Here is a 24,000-nt window from a genome sequence, read left to right as displayed (position 1 = left end):
ACGCCTGATAATCCATTCATCCACTCACTCACAGATGAACAGACAAAAAAGAAAAAAAAATCCAAATGTAAATGGCAGGTCGCTGACCACACGAAGCTGGACTCAATCTGCTCCAACCAATAGCATCCCTCCGTCCCATATCTTTAACATTAAATGGACATTTTCTAATTTTAATTTATGTCATTATATAATAAACACTAGAGAAGGAAAAAGAAAATTAAAAGGATAAAAAAAACATTGATTTCATTAGTATTTTGTACAGAGAAAGGAAAAAGGAAAGAGTTTGCATTGTTGTTGTTATTGTTTGGTTGTTGAGTTCACCGTCGTCATTTTCTTTCAGTGTCTTCTTGTTTTGCAGCTGCTCAACAACAAAAACGATATCCTTCATTCTCCCCTTCATTCAGTGTCTACCGCTGAAAGAGAGAGAGAGAGATTCAGTCAGTCAGGTACGCTGCGTGTCCACTCTTCTTCTGATTCAATTATCTCTTCTTTCCTATTTGAGATTGATAGAATATCATATGTTTATGTATATGTGCCTGCGAGCTCATAGCATGGTGGGTAGCTTGCAAGTAGGTTTCAATAATGGCTTGCAATAATTTTAGTTTATTTTCTTTCTGTTTCAACTTTCTATTCATGGCCTCATAATAGCCTCATGGGGATTGGATTGGATTGGATTGGGGGATTGCAGTTTTAATTCAGTTCCACATATACATACATACTTGCTCGCTCTTGTGCTTTCATCCAATCCATGGCTTTTCGCTTTTCTGTTCTATTTTACATGAATGTATTCTTCTGTTTGTTTGTTCAGTCATTTTCCTTCAACTTCATACTTGATATTACTGATAGTCATACTGGTAATTCTTCTTTGTTTACTAATGCAAGCCTTGCTAAATAATATGTGGCAGATCCTACAACAACTCAACAAATCTGCTCTTGCTCTTGGGTTACTCAAGCTATATCTACATACATACATATTCATAAAATAAGAGAGCAACTGTTACTGTTATGGTAATTCTTTACACACAAGGAAAAGCCATATGATGGCCATAGCTGCTGTTATTGGCCTTACTACTGGGAAGAGGCTCTTGAGTTCCTCCTCCTCCTCTTATTATTCAGATGTCACAGAAAAGCTCTTTCATCTCAATGACCATGCCTTCTTACATTGCCATTTCTCTTCAACAAAGAATCTTGTCACCGCCAGAAAGTCTAATTCCAACTACACCAGTTCCAGATTTTCATCTTCCAATCGAGCTGACCACTCCAGTAGGGCTCTCAAAGACCAGGTCGACGCTGCCTCTGCTCCTTCCTCAACAGCACAGCAATGGTTTCACGACTTCAATGACTTGGAGGAGGAAAGCTCCGATCTTGAATATTCAGTGGACGCACTTCTTTTGCTACAGAAGTCTATGCTCGAAAAGCAATGGAATCTTTCCTTCGAGAAAAAAATATTTACGGATTCAACAATAAAAACAGCAACTAACAAGAGGATACCAGTCACTTGTTCTGGGGTATCTGCTCGCCACAGGAGAATGAGTTATAGGAGGAATGCTTTCAACTTAAACCGTTGTTTAACGCAACCTAGCACCAATAACTCTTTGAGACCAGTCATCAGTCCAGAGCTGCTTCAGAGTCGTTTAAAGGGTTATGTGAAGGGTGTTCTTAGTGAGGATTTGCTGACTCACACTGAGGTTGTGCGCCTGTCAAAGAAAATTAAAATTGGCCTTTCTGTTGAGGAACATAAATCAAGGTTATAACACTTAATTCCTTTCCATATTGTAGGATTCATAAGTACTGAATTTAAGTGGGTCAATGATGTCCAGGACAAGACATGCAAAGTGATCACAGTACAAATACTGAAACAATGATTTATTGGCTAAAAACTAAATATAAAGTTAGAAAGTATATTGTTTGCCAAAACCCTTTTCAACTTGCCAAGTTATGTAACTTATTCCCAATAAGCGCGTAGTTCTTCTTTTTACAGGGTGAGGAGTGTGGGTGTGGGTGTATGTGGTAAGTAATTGGGGTGGAGTATACCTTTTTCTTACCGTTTTAATTGAGTATTCTTCCGAGTAAGTTGACCTTTATGGAGACTGATTCCTTCCAAAAGAAAAAGTTTTGTTGTTATCTGGTTGTTTCTAATCCTAATCCTTGCATTTGGATCTCCAGACTGAAGGAGAGACTGGGATGTGAGCCCTCTGATGAACAGCTTGCGACTTCATTGAGGATTTCCCGTGCTGAATTAAAGTCAAAGTTGATTGAATGTTCTTTGGCAAGAGAGAAGCTGGCAATGAGCAATGTTCGTCTGGTCATGTCCATTGCTCAAAAATATGATAATATGGGCGCTGAAATGGCTGACCTAATCCAGGTTATTTTTCTTTTCTTACTTCATATATGAGACCCCAATATATAGACCCAAACAACTGTAACTTTAGACAGAATGTGATTGGAATCTCATGTGCGAAGCTCACTGTCTCTTATTTAGGGCGGGTTAATCGGACTATTGCGTGGGATTGAAAAATTTGATTCTTCAAAGGGGTTCAAAATTTCTACTTATGTTTACTGGTGGATACGTCAGGTAATGCCAATATTTCCCCTTGAAATGGTAGATGATTTTGACTGATTGGTTAAACTAACGCTGGTTAGTTTTTCCTTATATTCTCAGGGTGTTTCAAGAGCACTGGTTGAAAATTCCAAAACCTTGAGACTGCCAACACATTTGCACGAGAGGTTAGGTTTAATCAGAAATGCAAAAATTAGACTGGAAGAGAAAGGAATAACTCCATCAATTGATGTAAGTCTTTTGTTATTATCTTCAGATAGCAATTGGTTTGCTCACAAGAAATCTGTGAACATGCTGATGCCAGCAACATAAGTTTATAATGTTTTTTTACTTACAACGACAATGTTGATTTATCACTCTTCTCTTGGCTGATATGTGCTTCTTGTATTACATTCAATATCAGAGAATCGCAGAAAGTCTGAATATGTCCAAAAAGAAAGTTAGGAATGCTACAGAGGTACCAAGTGCTTGTGGTATTCTGTTTTATTGTATTCTTATGTTATCTCCATGCTGACCATGGAGTTTCTTAATCTGTAGGCAATCAGCAAGGTTTTTTCACTTGATAGGGACGCATTCCCCTCTTTGAATGGACTTCCAGGAGAAACTCATCATAGTGTAAGTGTCGATTACATCACCTCAATTTCCACCATTCCAGTTCAGTAAAATTTCTATTCCTTGCTTGTCAGTTTTCCATCTCGTAACTGACCATCTCCTTTACGATTTTTCGTTTACAGTACATTGCAGATAATCGCCTTGAGAACATCCCATGGAATGGGGTGGATGCGTGGGCACTCAAGGTAAGAAGAGGGACAAAAGAAACAACAGTAAAAGGAGATAGTTCAAGCACCTCCAGATAAAAAAATATATATTAAAAGTTCCTTGAAGAAAAAAACAAATTGGTTTGATTTTAAACGATTCTTTAAAGCTGATTACCATAATCTGCTACATTCCCTTAAAAATAGCTACATCTTAAAGGTTACTTCTTACCTTTAGAAGGCAAAGGATTTCACCTTGCCTCTCATATTTCAAGTAATAATGAGAGTTAAGAAGATAAAAAAATAGACGAATCATCATTTTCTTTGAATTTCCAGTAAATCTGGATTCCAGCACTGGGATTGGCATCTAGCAGATTGGACTCTAAGAATACTCAATACTCATCCTTTTCATTTCCCTTCAGAATATAGGTAGTTGTAGTCACACTGAATCAGTAGGTTTATGTGTTTAAAAAGTAAATTGAGTCACATAGAAAACATAAGGCGAACCAACCTGTGAATGTAATAGAAAAAAGGCTTTAATGGTCCATTTGTATGATAATCCTGTAAGATTCGCATCGTAGAAATGAAAAACATTTATGGTAGAAAGGAAATTGATGATTAATATCCTCTTAGGTAGTAGGTACATTTGTAGTTACTTGTGTGTGCACGTGTTGTGTTCGCATGTTTTGGAAGATTTGCTGAAATTCATGTCGCTGATTATGAATAGTTAAAAGATTCTAATCTCTGTATGTATTGCAGGATGAAGTAAACAAGCTCATAAATATGATGCTTGGGGAACGGGAAAGAGAGATCATACGGCTTTACTATGGTCTGGATAATGAATGCCTTACATGGGAGGACATTAGTAAACGGTGAGTCCAAATAAGGGCCTAACATGCATCAAACTACCTTAGTCTTAATGTCTTTTGCATCACGTTGATTTGACCGTGTTATAATGTGAACTCCAGTATAGGATTGTCCAGAGAAAGGGTTAGGCAAGTTGGACTCGTTGCTCTAGAGAAACTGAAACATGCTGCAAGAAAAACCGAGATGGAGGCCTTGCTAGTCAAGCATTAATTTGGTCTCTTGTATTTGAGAGTCCTGAATGAATGAATGTGTATATACAGAACAGAAGAGGACGTACGAGACAAATTGTACCTTGAAGTTGTTTTCAGGTTTGAGATAGTATATATAGAAGAAGAAGATTAAGAAAGCAAGCTCTCTCACTTCACTATGTAAGAGCTCATGAGCTGCTGGAGCCCATAATTTTTTGTATGTACGTATTATTATCTTTGGAGATAAACTATTACCATCCCAGTTAATTATGTGAGGGTTCATGTTTCTTTACTTGAGTTGTGGTAAGGAACCAGTAATTATCCCCGGGGCCTTGATTGAGAGAGGAGGATTCTCTCCCCTCCTACTTGAATGATTACGGTTAAGTCATGTCAATATCTGATATTAATTTTTTTATAAAGACAATAAGACAAAAAACAAAGTGTGTGAGGAGGTGAGGGAAGGGGATGAAAATAGAAGGAGAGAGAATCTTACTTCTTGATTGAGGCATGCTCCTCCACATATATCTTCTTATGTACAGACAAATGCTGATGATGATAGCGATTTTACCACTTGTAAAACAAGGGGTTAAACCATAGAAAATTCTTGCAAGAGAACAAGTGTTGTAGTATAGAATGGCTCAAGTAAGGTCGATCTCCTCAGGGATTGGTATAAACAATTTATAAGCTTTTGTGTATTTAACTTAGTTAACTCTAAGAACTACACTAATTTAACAAAACTAAATACTATTGTACGTGACTTAAACAAACATTTAAAAAAAAAATGGCTTATAGAAATAATGATTCAACTAAACAAAACAAGTAAATGAGAAAATTCAAGATAAAATAAATGATTGAAGAAAAATAGATTGACAATATGCTAGAGTTCAACCTTTACCAACAACACTCCTACGTAGCTCTTCCAATTGCTTAAGTAATCGAAAACACATATACTTTGAAGGTTGGGTTTTCCTTGTGTATGTTTTACTTGTGACATTCAAGTTAAAACGCATACCACTACATGCAATTTATCCATGACATTTGGATTAAATATAAACATAATGATTCATTAATCTTGATGAAAATCCCTTTGTTAAACCATGTAATCCCTAAGAGTATGATATTTACCTTAGGAGAAATTACAATCCTCAATCACAAGAAGCATAACCAATTTTAACGTGACATTCGTTCAAAATTGCATCCAATGACTTTTCTAAGCATCCTAATGGTGATCAATCATCAAGACACATAGATAGTTTAATTTAGAGATTGAAAATATCAAAGCAAGCATGTAACAACACTTAAGCAATTGAAAGAGAAATCTGCGTAATCATGTTGCGGCTCATGGCTTCACTCTAGCGAAAAGAAATTAGTTACACATAATTATTTGAATACATAAGAAATTATCCATGAAGAATCAAAGAAAGAGACTACCTTTTTTTACAAGAAGGTTATCTCTTGATGCTCTCCGATCCTCCTTCCATGTGGATCTGCGGCTCCCTTATTTTTTTGCTATGTTCCTCTCTGATTCTCTGTTTGTTCCCCTTCTTCTTCTCTGCTATGTTCTGTCTGTGTGCCCTTTCTTTTTTTTTCCTCTGTTCTCCCTCTATATGTTTCTTCTGTGTGCCATCTGCCTTTTCTTCTTCTAACTTGCCGTCTGTTGCCTTAAACAATAAGGCAATAATTTTTCAAAGCACCAAGGCTACAAGTGGAAGGCCAACTCATCCCACTTCCTAGTGCTCCACTTAATCCTCACTCCCCCACTTTGCTTTCTGATTTCTTTTTCAAACACCACTCGTGGAGACAAGCTCGACTTCCAATTCTTTTGTTTGTTTTTATTATTTCCTTTTCTCCTTTTTGCTTGAAATTGATCCTAAAGCAAATTTAACTGCACACTAACACAAGGTAAGGTAAAATGCAACCATTTTAACACAAAAACATCACAAAGACTTTAGAAATGGATGGTATAAATACATGAAATATATAAGTGATCAAATACCCCCAAACTTACATTTTTGCTAGTCCTCTAGCAAAACAAAACCACTCAACTAAAATTAGACTCAACAACTTAGTAGCTAACTTCTCAATTTCGATTTCAGAGATAAGTGCTAACCATGAAACAAACAGCCAAGAACTAAGCAACAAGAGCTCAAAACATCATCCAATAGTTAACCAAATTTCATTCAAACAAAACGTTGAAATGTCATGTGTGAGCTAGCCATGTCAATGAAATTCCAAGCTCCTTTAAATCATCATATGCAAACATGTGAGCTTCTCACAAGACATACGCTCATTCACTCATATGTTTCAGTTAATGTGTTTCACTCAAATGATCTCATTGTACATGCCGCCATATGCTTGCTTGTCCACCTAACTCGCTATCAATATTTAAGTAATACCTTGGATCAATAGGACTTTATTACGGTTGTAATGGGGCTAAAGGTGATAGGCTAATGAAAGAAAGGATATGGAAATCAAAAATTTTGAGAAAGTACACTTTAGTAGTTTTCCAACACCTCAATATCACACCACCTCAAATTGGAAGCAAAATAATAAAACCTCGAGAAACTGTTACTCCCCAAATTCAACTTCAAAAGGAAATTTATACTCTGCAGACACATTTTCAACAAATCAACACTCTCCAATTTTCTCTTTTTTTTTTTTTTTAAACACAAATCTGCAAAGCTATGCATAAATCTGCAAAAGCTACATCACCCATCAAATTCACATTTCATTGTAATACACATGCTCCATCCATCTTTCTACATAAATGAAACCCCCAAGAGCACAACCCATGTAATACTTTCTCAAAACAATAAGGAATCGATTTCTGTGTATGGGCTCAACTCCAATATCGGAGCAAGGTAAAGAGATGTGGCTAACAAAGAAATGGCTTAGTTAAAGGCTCAACGGGCTACTATGGATAAACATAGCATATAAGGTAGGCATGAAAGGCTCAAACGATCCAAAGATGGCCTATATCACTTCCAAGTTATTACATAAATTGATTAATGAATCGAGAAGTATAAAGCAAGTTCTAGAGATACATGTACAGTGAGATCATACGCACAAGAAGGAATGAGATTGATGCATAATGGTTCAATCATGTAAAGGCTCAAAAACTCACAAGGTTTACAAATCTCACATGATTCACATATGAAACGTTAAATCATGCTCAAGTTTCACATTGACAAGACTAGGCACATTTATTTTTCAAGTTGATTGCTGGAAATCATAGTTAACACAAAGACAACGAAAAGAACTTAGACTTCTTGAAAGTAAGAAGGAAATTAAGATCAAATATCATCATTGAATTTAGAAGTAGCTACAAACAACAACAAAAAAGCAATTTTTTTTTTTAAACATGAAGTAAACTAACGAAATATATTTCCACCCCCAAACTTAATTATAGCATTGTCCCCAATGATAATGAAAGGAATTTTTAACAATAAGACATAAAAATGGAAGGAAAGAAATACAAAATGAAATCAATACACAAAAAGAAAAGGAAAGAATACACCAATTTGTGTAGGCGAGGAGAGCAGCAGTAAAAATGCATTTTTGTTCCATGGTAGAATTCCAAATCATCCCCAAACTTGTTTCAACACGTCCCATTATGCATAACAAATGTGTGCGTAACCCGTGAGATTAAGAAACTTTGCAAGAAGTTGTGGTAGAGACTGCAAAATCATTACCTGCATAAGGGAACAAAAGTAGGACTTAAACACACAAACCAGAAAACAAGAGAAAAACAGAACAAGAACATTTAAAATTATTCAAAATAAAGATGAAAGATAGAAAGCTTGGGTTGCCTCCCAAGAAGCGCTTTAGTTACTTTCTAGAGCTAGACATCCTGTTGGCAATTTGATTCAAATAACAGGTTCCTTCAAAGTGATGGAATCTTTAGCAAGATCATATGGAGACTCCTTGTATAACTTCAAGTGATGTCCATTAACTTTGAAGACAAAACCATTTTGCATGTTTTGGATATCCACAGCCCCATGAAGATGGACATGTACAACACGATATGGACCATTCCAACGTGATTTGAGCTTTCCTGGGAATAGTTTCAGTCTCGAATTAAAAAGCAAAACCTTCTAACCCGGTTGAAACTCTTTACGAAGGATGTGAGCATCATGAAATTTCTTGGTCTTATCGTTGTAAATCTTTGTATTCTCATAAGCATCATTCCTTATTTCTTCCAGTTCATTCAACTGCAGCTTCCGCTTCTCTCCAACTGCCTGGTAGTCAAAATTGAGGTGCTTAATAGCCCAATATGCCTTGTGCTCAAGTTCCATAGGCAGATGGCAAGCTTTCCCATACACCAAACGAAAAGGAGACATCCCAATTGGTGTCTTATAAGCTGTCCTATATGCCCACAAAGCATCAGTAAGCTTTAAACTCCAATCCTTTCGAGATGAACTAACAGTTTTCTCAAGAATCCTCTTGAGCTCCCGATTAGATACTTCAACTTGTCCAGATGTCTGTGGATGGTATGGGGTGGCTATGCGATGGTGAATATGATACTTGGCACAAAGGGTAGCCATGGTGCGGTTTAAGAAATGCGTACCTTCGTCACTGATGATAGCACGAGGTACTCTAAATCGGGGAAAAATAGTATTCTGCAAGAAACCCAACACCACAGAACTTTTGCATGTTAGAGAAGCTATTGCCTCCACCCACTTAGAGACATAATCAACCGCCACCAAGATGTAAAGATTGCCATATGAAGAAGGGAAAGGTCCCATGAAGTCTATACCCCAAACATCAAATAGTTCAATCACCAAAATACTTTGTTGGGGCATCTCATTTCTCTGAGAAAGATTTCCAACTCTTTGACACTTATCACAAGCCTGGTAGCATAGGTATGCATCTTTGAATAAAGATGGCCAAAAGAAACCACTCTGTAAGATCTTGGCCGCTGTCCTTCTTGGTCCAAAATGACCACCACATGCATAGTGGTGAGCAAACTTCAAAATGCTTTCTTGTTCTTCTAAGGGGACATACCGACGAATGATTTAATCTTGGCAATGCTTGAAAAGGTATGGCTTATCCCAAAAGTAGTGTTTTACAGTGGAGAGGAACTTTTTCCTTTGTTGGTAACTGAACTCTGATGGTTTTTCTCCAGATGCCAAATAATTTGCGATGTCAGTATACCATGGTACTTGATGAGTAACTGCTAGAAATTGCTCGTCTGGAAAGCTCTCTTGCAGGGGCAATGAATCTGCTTCATCAGTGCTTGCATTTACTTATCTTGAGAGATAATCCACCACAACATTCTCATGTCATTTTTTATCTAAGATCTCCAAATCAAACTCTTGCAAGAGAAGGACCCATCGAATCAATCGTGGTTTTGCCTCTTTTTTAGACAATAAGTACTTGAGAAAAGAATGATCAAAATACACAATGACTTTAGCACCAATTAAGTACGATCGAAACTTTTCAAGAGCAAATACCACTGCAAGTAATTCTTTTTCCGTAGTGGCATAATGCAGCTGAGCATCATTCAAAGTGCGGCTGACATAATATATAACATGGGGGAGCTTGTCACGTCGCTGACCAAGGACAGCACCCACAGCGTAATCGGAAGCATCGCACATGAGCTCAAAAGGAAGGGTCCAATTTAGAGCTGTTATAATTGGGGCTGATGTGAGAATATCCTTCAATTTGTTGAAAGCATCAAGACAATCTGCATTAAAATCAAAACAAGCATCTTTAGCAAGTAAATTACAAAGAGGACGACTAATTTTGGAAAAATCCTTGATGAATCTTCGATAAAAACCAACATGTCCCAAGAAAGATCTCACATTATTCACAGACGTTGGTGGTGGTAATTTGACGATCACCTCAATCTTTGCCTTGTCGACCTCTATTCCTTTGCTTGAAATTAGATGTCCTAGCACAATGCCATGCTTAACCATAAAATGGCATTTCTCCCAATTTAACACAAGATTAGTCTCCCTGCATCTTTCCAAAACCAAAGGCAAGTTATCCAAACATATATCGAAAGAATTACCAAAAACAGAAAAGTCATCCATAAAAACCTCAACAATATTTTCAACCATTCCAGAAAAAATACTCATCATGCAACGTTGGAAAGTGGCAAGAGCGTTGCACAATCCAAATGGCATTCGTCTGTATACAAATATACCAAAAGGGCATGTAAACGTTGTCTTCTCTTGATCCTCAGGGGCAATTGGAATTTGGTTGTACCCTGAATAACCATCTAAGAAACAATAGAAAGAATGACCAGCTAGTCTCTCGAGCATCTGATCAATGAATGGCAGCGGAAAATGATCATTTCTAGTGCTGTTATTGGGCTTTCTATAGTTAACACACATTCGCCATCCGGTGGTCATCCTTGTAGGCACAAGCTCGTTGTTATCATTCTTCACTACAGTAATACCAGTTTTCTTTGGAACCACCTGAGTCGGGCTCACCCATTTGCTATCCAAGATTGGATAAATGATACCTGCATCGAGTAACTTCATCACCTCAACTCTTACAATTTCCTTCATGATCAGATTTAGACGTCTTTGAGCTTCAACAATTGGTTTAGTCCTAGCCTCCATAAAAATCCTATGCATGCACAAAGCTGGACTAATGCCCTTTATGTCAGCAAGTGTCCACCCCAGAGCATCTTGATACTTGCGAAGAACTCTTAGTAATTTGTCTTCCTCCGTGTCATTAAGATCAGCAGCAATAATAACAGGCAAGGTTTCGTTCACCCCGAGATGAGCATACTTGAGGTGGCTCGGTAGTAGCTTGAGCTCTAACTTCGGAGCTTGCTCATTTGAAGGAATAGTGGGCTGCTTAGGCACTCCAAGGCTTTCATAAACATGTCGCCACTTTGGATTATGAATTGGTGCACTATCCAATGCAGCAATGACGTCCACCACATTTTCTTCCATAGATAAAGTAGCATCATGGTTGGTGAGGCAAGTTAACAGCTCATCATTAGATGATCGTGAGGCAAAGTTTGCATGCACAATCCCATCCAAAATATCAACATGAAAACACTCTTCAAGTTCGAGAGGACGCTTGATAGCTTCAAAAAGTTTGAATACAACAGACTCTCCTTGCACTCTTAAGGTTAAAGTACCTGCTTCCACATCAATAAGTGTCCGGGCGGTGGCCATGAACGATCAGCCTAAAATGAGAGGCACTTCCTTGTCTTCCTCCATGTCAAGTACAATGAAATCAGCTGGGAGATAGAATTTATCCACTTTAATAATCACATCTTCCAGAATACCCAAAGGATAAGTCACAGACCTATCTGCCAATTGAAGACTCACAGATGTGGGCTTGAGTTCTCCTTCACCTAATTTTTGAAAAACAGAATAAGGCATAAGGTTAACACTTGCTCCTAAATCAATCAATACTTTATGAAAATCAAGATTACCAATAGTACAAGAGATAATGAAACTCCCCGAATCTTTCTTCTTGGGTGGTAGCTTATGTAAGAGGACAGCACTGCATTGCTCAGTTAAAATCACCTTCTCGTATTCCAAGAACTTTTTCTTTTTAGAACATAGCTCCTTCAAAAATTTGGCATATGATGGGATCTGTTTAATAGCATCTAATAGAGGCAAATTAATTTGAACCTTAGCCAACGTCTTCATGAATTCAATGCATTGTTGATCCTTGGAACGTTGTTGCTGTCGTTGTGGAAATGGCAAAGGTGGCTTGTATGGTGGCTTGTCATAAGGTGCAAATAAACTACCAAGACCTTTTTCCTTGTTTACATCAAAGTTGGGTCGAGATTGCACTTTGTCACTTGCACTAGGATCTGGAATACCTGCTGCAGAAATAGCCTATAATCGAGACTTTGCAACTAACAGTGCACTTTCAGTAAGCTCTTCTTCTTCCACTTCGGCTTCGTGGTGCACCACTTCTTTGTTGTCATAGCTCTTGCCACTTCTCAATGTCTGTATTACTTTGCAATGCTCTATCCCTCTTGGATTTTGCTCATATTGGCTCGGGAACTTTCCTTTCTCTCTTTCATTGAACATGGTAGCAAGCTGTCCAACTTGAGTCTCCAAATTTCCCACTGATGCCGTGAGATTCTAAATGCTAGTTTGTGTGGATTGGACAAAATTGTTGGTGCTATTAGAGAGAGCGGACATATGTTGAGCTATCTGTGACATTTGATCTTCAAGATATGGTTTCTTAGTCTCACTAGTTGATTGGTAAGACTGTTGGTATTGACGTGGCTGTTGGTTGCCACCTCAACTAAGATTGGGATGGTTCTTCCACCCAAGATTATATGTATTGGAATAAGGGTCACTTCTGGGTCTAATGAAATTATTCACCATATTCACATGCTCTTGCACAAACTCAGGGTAGCTATCCTTGTTGGGGTATTGAGTGATGTCATGAGTTGTCTCACTACAAATGATGCAAGCTTCTTGGGCATTGGGCATGGAAGAGACCTACATTAAGGCAGCAAACTTGGCATTAAAATTCTTCTCCATTTTAGCAATTTGAGCAGAAACATTAGGAGAACTCTGAGAAATCTTAAAAACTCCCTTCTTTTGTGTTTGTTCTTCTGTCCATTGTTGGGATTCAGAAGCCATCATATCAAATAACTCAAATGCTTCCCTTACTGATTTTGACATTAGTGACCCTCCAGCAGATGCATTCACTTGACTCTTGGTGGTGGCATTGAGACCATCATAAAATATGTTCATTTGAATGTTAGAATCAAACCTAGCATGAGGACATTTTGTGTACATCTCATTATACCGTTCCCAAGCTTCATGGAAAGACTCGTTTGGCTTTTGAGCGAAAGCCAATATCTCTTTCTTGAGTGCAAGAGTCTTGGAAGAAGGAAAAAACTTATTGAGAAATTTTTATTGCAATTCTATCCATGTTGTAATGTTATTGGCAGGCAGAGAATGCAGCCACGCATTGGCTTTGTCCTTCAAAGAGAACGGGAACAAGTGTAACTTGATAGCTTCATAAGAGAAACCTCTGATTATGGTGTTGTCACATGCCTCAATAAAATCAACCAAATGCATGTTGGGATCACTGTTTGGCAACCCATGAAAGGATGGCAATATGTTGAGGATGTGAGGTTTGATTTCAAAGGTTGTCCCATCTTCCACATCTGGATATATAATGCACCTTGGCACTGCATTGACTCTCGCTGCTAATGAATTCCTTAAAGGTTGACCTGCTGTAGGTAAGGCTAGGGCCATGTGTGCAACTGGTGCCAAAGGTTGGAAAATAGATGTGCTGTTCTTAGGATCACGGAACAAATCCTTAAGAAAAGTATCACCAAGGTTGGAATCTTGTGCTAAATATTTTTCTCTAGCTAACTTCCTTGCATTTCTCAGGATCGTAAGGAATAAGCACTTGATTCTTGGACCTTGTTCCAACCACCATATACTACACCTGAACAAACAACAGAAATATTAAGCCACAATAAAAATAAAAGTAAAATAAAATAAAACTTAACAGAAACTAACTAAACAACAAAAATGAAAAGAAAGTAAGTAAACCTAGATGAATCAAAAACACAGTTTATGCAAATTGGCAACCACTAGTTAGTTAAACAAAGACAAAAATCTCACACCACACATCCATTGTACTTAATCAAAGATCGAAACTCAACTAAATTAATTGCTGTTTTTTTAATGATTAATAAAAGTAAGACATAAACATAAGCATAAGAAAAATAAACACAAAAGCTCAGGAACTGTTGGCACAGTCCCCGACAACCAATTTCTTGATAGCGATTTTACCACTTGTAAAACAAAGGGTTAAACCATAGAAAATTCTTGCAAGAGAACAAGTGTTGTAGTATAGAATGGCTCAAGCAAGGTCGATCTCCTCAGGGACTGGTATAAACAATTTATAAGCTTTTGTGTATTTAACTTAGTTAACTCTAAGAACTACACTAATTCAACAAAACTAAATACTATTGTACGTGACTTAAACAAACATTTAAAAAAAAATGGCTTATAGAAATAATGATTCAACTAAACAAAACAAGTAAATGAGAAAATTCAAGATAAAATAAATGATTGAAGAAAAATAGATTGACAATATGCTAGAGTTCAACATTTACCAACAGCACTCCTACGTAGCTCTTCCAATTGCTTAAGTAATCGAAAACACATATGCTTTGAAGGTTGGGTTTTCCTTGTGTATGTTTTACTTGTGACATTCAAGTTAAAACGCATACCACTACATGCAATTTATCCATGACATTTGGATTAAATATAAACATAATGATTCATTAATCTTGATGAAAATCCCTTTGTCAAACCATGTAACCCCTAAGAGTATGATATTTACCTTAGAAGAAATTACAATCCTCAATCACAAGAAGCATAACCAATTTTAACGTGACATTCGTTCAAAATTGCATCCAATGACTTTTCTAAGCATCATAATGGTGATCAATCATCAAGACACATAGATAGTTTTATTTAGAGATTGAAAATATCAAAGCAAGCATGTAACAACACTTAAGCAATTGAAAGAGAAATCTACGTAATCATGTTGCGGCTCATGGCTTCACTCTAGCGAAAAGAAATTAGTTACACATAATTATTTGAATACATAAGAAATTATCCATGAAGAATCAAAGAAAGAGACAACCCTTTTTTACAAGAAGGTTATCTCCTGATGCTCTCCGATCCTCCTTCCATGTGGAGCTGCGGCTCCCTTATTTTTCTGCTATGTTCCTCTCTGATTCTCTGTTCGTTCCCCTTCATCTTCTCTGCTATGTTCTGTTCGTGTGCCCTTTCTTCTTTTTTTTCTCTGCTCTCCCTCTATATGTTTCTTCCGTGTGCCATTTGCCTTTTCTTCTTCTATCTTGCCGTCTGTTGCCTTAAACAATAAGGCAATGATTTTTCAAAGCACCAAGGCTACAAGTGGAAGGCCAACTCATCCCACTTCCTAGTGCTCCACTTAATCCTCACTCCCCCACTTTGCTTTCTGATTTCTTTTTCAAACACCACCCGTGGAGACAAGCTCGACTTCCAATTCTTTTGTTTGTTTTTATTATTTCATTTTCTCCTTTTTGCGTGAAATTGATCATAAAGCAAATTTAACTGCACACTAACACAAGATAAGGTAAAATGTAACCATTTTAACACAAAAACATCACAAAGACTTTAGAAATTGATGGTATAAATACATGAAATATATGAGTGATCAAATGACAAGTTTGAAATTCGAAATAACTTTCTACTTCGATATGGTTTTGTAATTTACATATTGAACTCTATACACTCTCTGCATCTCTCTAACTTGGTTTGGTAATTTGAACGACTTCATGGTAAGTGGTATTTTGTGACAAACAAAAGTTTAATTCAGAAATTAGATGCTAAATGTCATAATGACATATTTGAGGTAGTGAAGTGTCATTCCTAACAAAATTAATGCGGGATACCTTACACGGCTACCTCTAATCTATTTTAAGTATTTCAGAATCTTGAAATTTGAGATAAAATTGTTCAGATGATTACTAATTCAGAAATTTTGGATCTGCAAAAGTTTATGTGATCTAGCTCCTCTTGCCTGCTTAAAACTTGCGTTTTGCGCTTGCTCTCCACGCACATGGAAATATCACATGGACGTTGGACTGGATTGGATTGGATTGGATTGGACAATATCATGAGTTTCATGAGTTTATGAGGTTGAGCAAGCAAATACAACTTTCCACGTGTCATCTGGAGATACGCACAAATGCCCAATCTCGACGCTGCAAGTTAATAAGCTTCCATTTCCAATTTTTCCAAATTTCCCAAATTCCCCAAGATCCAGTGAGTGAGTGCTGGAAAGTGTAAATCAAATCAAATCAAATATCAATGGCCGAGAGTCTAATGGTGGTGCCGTACTCCTCCTATACACCTGGTCGTCCTCCTCATCCTCGACTGCAACAACATCATCTTCTGAAATCCTTTCCCGCCTCTTCCTCCTCCTCCTCCTCGTCGATCCAACACAACACCAACAGCAACACTCTCTCCGTCTCTTCGTCCGCGGGCCAAGGCCAATGCTTCTTGTTCAAATCTTACCATCCCCTCCCTTTGCGTTTGCCTTTGCAGCGCCGCTCAACTCTCAGCGCTCTTGACTCCGACGTCCCTCACCCTCTTCACCAGGTACTACTATTTGTGCTATCTTCTCTCTCTCTGTTCATCTCCTCATCTGTAACTTAAGCGATGCGATGCATATATTATGATAACAATCTACCCGTTGTATGTATAACTGTTTGATTCTCTCTCTGACATGACATGATGTTCATAGATTTGAAACTCCAATAATTAGTTTATCATTGGTTATTTGGTCTTAATTGATAAATATCATATACTGTGTGACTGTCAGCCCCTTGATTTGGGTCAAACTCAAACTCAAACATTAACATACATTCTGATTGCTCAAAATTGAAATTAACAAATTGTTTTCCCCATTCTCGGGAAAAGGGATCAGTGAAATCCTCGAGCAGCAAAACTAGTTTCGAGCAATGGAATTCGTGGACAGCAAAATTCTCCGGCGCATCAAATATCCCATTTCTGTTACTGCAAATGCCTCAAATCTACCTCAATGCCCAAAATCTTCTGGCAGGAAATAAAGCTGCCCTTTTGGCAGTCCCATGGATGGTAAGTTGGTAACACACTATTGCTAATTTGCCACCCCCTTATAAGTTTATTAATGACGATTGAGGATTGAGGAGGCTTCTTATTGCTTAGAACATGAATATTTTCTGGTTATATTAGAAAATAATCAACCATAGTAGCCTAAGCAAGGGAGGAATGTTGTAAATGCAGGGAATGTTTACCGGTTTGCTTGGAAACCTTTCCCTGCTTTCATATTTTGCGAAGAAGAGGGAGAATGAGGCCATTGTGGTTCAGACACTGGGTGTAATTTCCTTATATGTGGTTTTTGCACAGCTTTCCATGGCAGATGCGATGCCTCTACCTTACTTTGTCATTACCTCCATTGTTGTCGTAACTGGTCTTGTTTTGAATTTCTTGAATTACTTTGGTTGGCTTAATGCTGGACTCTGGCGCTTCTGGGAGGACTTTATTACTGTTGGCGGGCTATCGGTTCTTCCTCAAGTGATCTCTCTCTCTCTCCCTCTCTCTTAAAAGTCATGTCTTTTTCCATATTGGTAAGCAGGGCGCTGAAAAGTTGCTCAATTTTACTAATCTTTTGTCAACAATTATGATTATAGATTATGTGGTCTACGTTTGTTCCATATCTACCCAACAGTATCTTGCCTGGGGCATTCGCTTTTGTTGTAGCTGTGGTGGCTGTTGTTATGGTAAGATTTTTTTTTATTTTTTGGTTGAAATTGTTATGGTAAGTTTTGTTTACTCTCAAAAAAACCTTTATTCTATTACTTGAATCTTCACATAATCCATTAAGGTTAATGGGAAACTGTTTTAAAGTTAACCTCTTGTCTTTAGAATGAGTTGTTCTGTATTTATCATCTGAAATGAGAACTACTTTTTTTTCCTTTAAAACTTTTTCTTCTTTGCAAAATGAAGATAGAAATGCAAAGTCATTCTTTTTTGCATCTTTTTAGACATGGAGCTGCTAATATTTGCAGGCTCGAATGGGGAAACTCTCTGAAGGTGGCATAAAATTTGTTGGAGCAATATCTGGATGGACAGCTACACTTCTCTTCATGTGGATGCCGGTTTCACAAATGGTACTATTTTAGAATTTCTGTTGGTAATTTTTTTCATTAATCTGACCACCATTAATGCCTCCTGTTCAGTGGACAAATTTCCTAAATCCTGACAATATCAAAGGTTTATCAGCTTCCTCGATGTTGCTTGCAATGATTGGAAATGGACTTATGATCCCACGCGCACTTTTTATTCGTGATTTGATGTGGTAATTATCTTTCTTTATTTTTTTTTTGGTCAATTTGGTAATTATCTATCTCAGTGACCTTCTTAAACTGCTGCAAGACATCTTTGACGGTTGAACTAAATATTTGTTGATTTGATAATTGATATATATATATATACACACACACTCGCGTGAGTTTTAGTAAGAATAACTATCAACAATGACTGCAGGTTCACTGGTTCTACTTGGGCTTCTTTCTTTTATGGATATGGGAATATTGTGTGCTTGTATTGGTAATGGTTTCTGATTTTTGGTTCGTCTTCTTCAACTGGATTTTCTAATGTTCATTTTGGTGGGAATTTTGATCTCTACTAAGTAACGTTGGGTTATTTGTGTTTAATTTCAGGTTCAACAGTATCAGCAAGGAATTTTTCTTAGCAGCGACAACTGGTTTGTTTTTGTGGATAGGTTTGTTTCTTTGTCCCTTCAGTGTAGTACTATCAATTTATACAGCATCCCCGCCCTAAATAAATGTATTTACAAAGAAAAAAATAATGAAATTTAAAATATGCTTAGGTTGCTTACTCGTTGAACATAAAGAGCTCTGTCTGATATTTTTCTCCCAACAGGAATGGCTGTATGGAGAGATGCTGTTGTCAACGAATACGACTCACCTTTCACATCTTTGAAAGAGTTGGTTTCTGGATTGTAACTTCGAGAATCCGGTCGAGGTGATAATGTCAAGAAGCCTCAATGCAGTTGGCAACAGTTCTCGCAAGGGAATAAGACGTGTTATAATATCTTACGATTAAATATGTAATATAATTCCAATAACTAATTAATATACATTGAAAGTCCAGGTCCTGTCTTTACAGTGACCTGCTTAGTAATTAATCTACGGTAGTTGTGGCGATGTCAGGTGGGATTTACATTTGAACGATCCTAAACGGTAGTTTTAACCAGGATATGTACACCAATTGCATCCGCTAACATCATTGCTGTCGGAGTTCTTCAATACGAGTTTGTGGGGAAAATTTGTAGTCTTTCTATGGGAGGGTTGGTAGCTCTAAATTTGTTGTGCTTAGTTTGATCAAGCTAGTGGGCTGTTTTCGGCAGATACATTTATTGGTCTCTGATAAGAGGAAAAACCTCGTATTCTATTCTAGTTCTTATTAATGAACCAATATTTTGGTGAAATTCAGGTGTAATTGGCTTAATCACGGTAGTTCACCATTTTGGAAGTGAAAAGATTTACAAATGTAGTTCAACCTCTTCCTGATCATTATCATATGATTCACCAGCGACAGGAATCAAACTCAAGATGTGGTGATGTATGAAATATGAGTATGAAATTCATCTCAAACCAGAGAACCGCGGAGAAAACCGCTCTGTGGTGGGTTCGTTGGAACAAAGCTGGGTAGTTATACTAGATACATGAAGCTATAAAAGAAAATAAAAATTATTGGAATTAAACGACAATCGCATCGAAGACTGCTCGATTTCTTTGGGTTTCTCAATTTTATTTGGAATTATAAGAGATAGGAGTGAGAGAAGAGATTGAAGAGGAGAGAGAGAGAGTGACACACCCCGACCGAAGTCGAGACGTGCTGGCCGTCACGTGAGAGTGACGTAGCCATGAGCACAAGGCGGAAGTGATAAAAAGTAAGAGAAATACTAACAATTTAAAACCAATCAACTAACAATCCCAATAAGAAAGGATGCTAGTGAGGATTTAAGTGTATATATACACTTTCAGAGCAAGAAGATAGTCTAGTTGCAGTCAAGCGGCCGATTGCTAAATACAACACCCGAAGGTGAATCCTACGTTTTCGGATTTTGTCAGAACACCGTTGGATTCCTCGTGGCCACCAAACTCTGCTATCTAAGACCTAGAGGGGCAAAAACACAAAGTTAAGTGGGTCAGTAAAACACATTTACACGAAAACCTTATTTTCCTTTGAATATACTAACCCCTCGCCGTAAAACAAGTATATGATTATTTTCCTAGAAATTAGAATACATAAGTAAATATATAAATATATCATTTCAATTCAATTCATGCTTTACACATTCATAAACATATGCATGCCATGCCAATATATAACAAAGTACACAATTCAGGTAAGAATAGTTTCATAGAAATATGATATGTTAGCCGGAACCCCTGAAGTGGTATGTACGGCTAAGTTTATAGCTCAATAGTCAATTTAGCCGGAGTCACTATAATGACCTATACGGCAATATACTGCACATAAGTCGGAACCACTGAAAAGAGTATGTACGACAAGGTTGGGTGTAATATAATTATGCTCAATTCTACTCTCTCAATGCTAGCTGTGCGATAATACGTTAGTCACCTACGAGTTGGAACCACTTATAGTGGTCTGTACGACAAGATTGTGCACCTAATTGGATCCAATGTGAGCATATGGTGCGGGAGGTGACATAATATACAGGCATGTGCCAACTCTCTCTAGCTAAATCGCAATCACCCTGGAGCAAGTTTATGAGCTAACGCTTCTTAATCACATATCGCATCATCGATGATTTACATAACCAAACACAACTTACCTGAACTTACCGTGCCTCCACAGCACCACATTTATATATATATAAGGTATTACACATCAATTCATGTACGAAACATAATTGTATATGCATGGCATTTATGGCATGGCATTTAAATTGCATTTCCTTTAAATACGTTTTCTGGGAAAAACGTCAAGTATATATATATATATTGAAAATAAATGCCCACTCACTGAGATGTCAATGGGTCGTAGCCCCCGAGCCTCGATTGATTACGCTCGTCCCGAGAATAGACCTCACCTATAGGCATAATAATCGAATAAACGTTATTTAACGCACATAACCAATAATAGGTAATAACTTCTCATATATTGCTCAAATTGGGTATATGAATATAACACCGTGACCTACACAACCTCAGGATCATCCCTAAATTTTTAGATAAATTTTTGGAAGCCTCACGCGCCCCCACGCGTCAACAATGGCACGGCCAGACGCGCCCCCCACGCGCGGCCATATGCCAGGCACACTGACGGCATTAGTTAACGCCGTCAGGAATATTCCGTTAAGTCCTAACAGAATCCATCCAAATAACTTACGGCGTCAAAATATTCCATCAGACTTCACGGAATATTCCGTCGTCTCCTTCTTCAGAACTCCGGCGACCATCGCCGGCGCCGAAAAACTGGAAAAATTTCTAACTATGGTTTCTTCTTCATTTTTTCACCATTTTCTACGTACTTTTTACCAAAATGAAGATCTCACAAAGATGAACACAACCGTACCTAGCTTGACCTTCGACTTGTCGGAAATTGGATGGAAAAAGCCTCGATAATTCCGGCCAGATTTGAAACTCTCCGTTCTCATTATTCCGATGTCCAAAATCTTCAAACGAAGTACTCTGAGCTTCGTAAGGACCTCCTTAAGCTCCCTATGTCCTTTAAATTCCCTAAAAATCAACATTTTACGTGAGCATGAATAGTACCTCAAATCGGGTTTTGTGATTCGACGTGAAATCGAAGGTAATCTTACCTATATTTGGTACCTTTGAACTCGTGAGGACCATAGGAACACAATGGTACCATTTTCTTCTTCTATTTGCCATGTTTGCAAGGGCTTCTGGTTGTGTCCGTACAAGAGAGAATAGAGAGAGTGAGTCTGAGAGAGAGAGCGCACGGGAAGGAGAGAGAGAGAGAGACTGGGTAGGTGGGTGTGTGTGTGGTCCAAAAGCCACCAACCAAAACTAAGAAAAATCTTAGTTCTAATTGGGTCACCAATCCCAAATACTTACACCAAAACATATCATACACATATCATTCAACGTCCGAGGGTATTCCCGTCTTTTCACGTCAACAAGAATTATTTTCTAGGACAGGCTGTGACAGAGAGTAAGGACACAGAAAGAATATGAAAAAGAAAGAGAGAGGGAGGACAAAGGGAAGAAGCAACTAAAGGCAAGAGATCAAATTTTCTGCACCTAAAATCCTCTGCAATCCCTTTGTGGCCTATCAAAGAGGTTGACACATTTTCAAAAAGAAAATCTTCTACACCTAAAACCCTCTACAACCTATTTATGGTCGATCTAAGAGGTTGACACTTGTCCATCACAAGCCATACATTAAACACTATTAACTAAAAAATGAAACGTGAAAACCCAGACCACCACCATGCTCAACCATCCCTCTCCTCCTCCTCCTCTCTCTCACCATTTAAATACCGGAATTGAAAACATTGAACTTCATCGTGAAGAAAAATGATAGAGAAATTCAAAAACAGAGAACCCATCTCTTAACTTTCAGGTAGATGGGTCATGGACTCACTCCAACAACACCGATATTGTCCTTACTTGGCCATCTGCTCAATCTGTCAGGTATGAGGTTTTAATACAAAATGTCTCGATATTAATTAGAGTGAGATAATTTTATTTAAAGAGCTTGTTCTCAAGCCTTCTGGGCGATGTGGGGCAGATGAATTCTAACACTTCCCCGCACATGAGACCTCATTTTATAGGTCACACGTGAAGTTCCACACATCAGCAACCACGTGGAGCCAAGCCGGGACTCACCCGTTCACGCAGGATTAATAGGGACCCACCCATTCACGTGGCATCCCTTGGCCTACGTGGAGCCAAGTCGGGGCTCACCCATTTGCACGGGTTCAAATGAGACCCACCAGTTCACGTGGATGTACAGGCCCGTTCCTTGGCTCTGATACCATCTTAAATTTCAAATAGACGGGTCATGAGCCCACTTCAACAACACCGATATTGTCCTCACTTAGCTACCTGCTCAATCCATCAAGTGTGGGGATTTAATACAAAAGGTCTTGGTGTTAGTTAAAGTGAGGTAATTCTATATAAAGGGCTTGTTCTCAAGCCTTCTGGCCAATGTGGGACATAGGAATTCTAACACTCCCCCGCATGTGAGACCTCATTTTATAGGTCACACTTGGAGTTCCACACATCAGCGACCACGTGGAGCCAAGTTGGGGCTCACCTTTTCACGCGGGGCCAATAGAGACCCACCTATTCACGTGGCATCTCTTGGCCTACGTCCAGCCAAGTCAGGGCTCACTCGTTTACGCGGGGTCAAAGGGGGCCCACCTAGAGCTTTGAGTTCTTTCGGCTACGATTCAATGCGGTATCGTTCTAGGACTCAAATGATCTCGGGGCTTTGGTTCTTGACCTGAAACTAATGTCCAGGCTCCACCATGAGAAATCGAATTCGAAGATGATGACATCTCTGTTTTCGAACCCACGGCCCATTATCTCTCTCACTGTGTCGCCCTCATCATCGGCATTTGGACCCATTATTGCTTTTTTTTAGAAATTTAAGAACAAAGCTCCGATGTTCATAGAAATTCGAAGACTAGGACTGGATTAGAGGCCTACAATTTGGTTTACGACGAGGGGTTGGGTGTGTTGGTGACTAAGGTTCATTTTTACTCTGTATTTTATTTTTAATCAATAGTTGACAGAGTTAGACGGGTTAGGTTTGTGGACAGATGTCAAGTAATAAGGCAGGCCACTAGATGCCACAAAGAATTTTGGGTGCAGAAGAATTGGACTCAGAAAGCAAAAGAGCTAGTTTTCTGGAAGTAGGCTATGATTTTGAGTTGTCTTCTTGAGAATAAATAAACCAAACAAGAATTTTTTACATGACACTCAAAAACATGTTATTGAGTTAAAAAAAAATTAGAATTGAGTTGAATATCAAATGGGGCCTAACTTTTTTGAACTAAAAATTTAGGGTCTGTTTGGTATTTTATTTGAAAATTGGGTAAATTACATAAT

The 24,000-nt window shown here is 38.1% G+C and overlaps 2 protein-coding genes and 1 pseudogene across 4 annotated transcripts; all 3 read left to right on the top strand.

Moving 5' to 3' along the window:
• The first annotated feature begins 202 nt into the window (after nt 1-202).
• On the top strand, nt 203-4,662 carry LOC126629780 (RNA polymerase sigma factor sigA-like). 2 transcript variants are annotated; one of them, XM_050299906.1, is made up of 10 exons: nt 203-446; nt 906-1,747; nt 2,167-2,365; nt 2,483-2,575; nt 2,663-2,791; nt 2,964-3,017; nt 3,098-3,175; nt 3,295-3,357; nt 4,075-4,187; nt 4,289-4,662. In XM_050299906.1, the coding sequence occupies exons 2-10, from the start codon at nt 1,038-1,040 to the stop codon at nt 4,308-4,310; spliced, it is 1,461 nt and encodes a 486-aa protein (XP_050155863.1). In that variant the 5' UTR covers nt 203-446; nt 906-1,037; the 3' UTR covers nt 4,311-4,662. The 2 variants fall into 2 exon arrangements, with proteins under 2 accessions (XP_050155863.1, XP_050155862.1); XM_050299905.1 differs by having other exon boundaries at nt 204-446; nt 4,284-4,662.
• An 8,410-nt stretch (nt 4,663-13,072) lies between these two features.
• LOC126630869 (small nucleolar RNA R71) lies at nt 13,073-13,180 on the top strand (annotated as a pseudogene).
• A 2,865-nt stretch (nt 13,181-16,045) lies between these two features.
• On the top strand, nt 16,046-19,092 carry LOC126629712 (maltose excess protein 1-like, chloroplastic). Of its 2 annotated transcripts, none has more exons than XR_007625835.1 (9): nt 16,046-16,480; nt 16,802-16,978; nt 17,147-17,437; nt 17,554-17,643; nt 17,932-18,033; nt 18,103-18,221; nt 18,410-18,492; nt 18,586-18,647; nt 18,809-18,878. XR_007625835.1 is itself a non-coding variant. In XM_050299816.1 (9 exons), the coding sequence occupies exons 1-9, from the start codon at nt 16,190-16,192 to the stop codon at nt 18,889-18,891; spliced, it is 1,278 nt and encodes a 425-aa protein (XP_050155773.1). In that variant the 5' UTR covers nt 16,050-16,189; the 3' UTR covers nt 18,892-19,092. The 2 variants fall into 2 exon arrangements, 1 of the variants encoding a protein (XP_050155773.1); XM_050299816.1 differs by having other exon boundaries at nt 16,050-16,480; nt 18,410-18,472; nt 18,809-19,092.
• The last annotated feature ends 4,908 nt before the right edge of the window (nt 19,093-24,000 follow it).

Source organism: Malus sylvestris, chromosome 7 (genome assembly GCF_916048215.2).
Source record: "Malus sylvestris chromosome 7, drMalSylv7.2, whole genome shotgun sequence".
NCBI classification, from domain to species: Eukaryota; Viridiplantae; Streptophyta; class Magnoliopsida; order Rosales; family Rosaceae; genus Malus; species Malus sylvestris.
The sequence above is the reverse complement of the archived record's forward strand: the minus strand, read 5'-3'. Positions and strand labels throughout refer to the sequence as shown.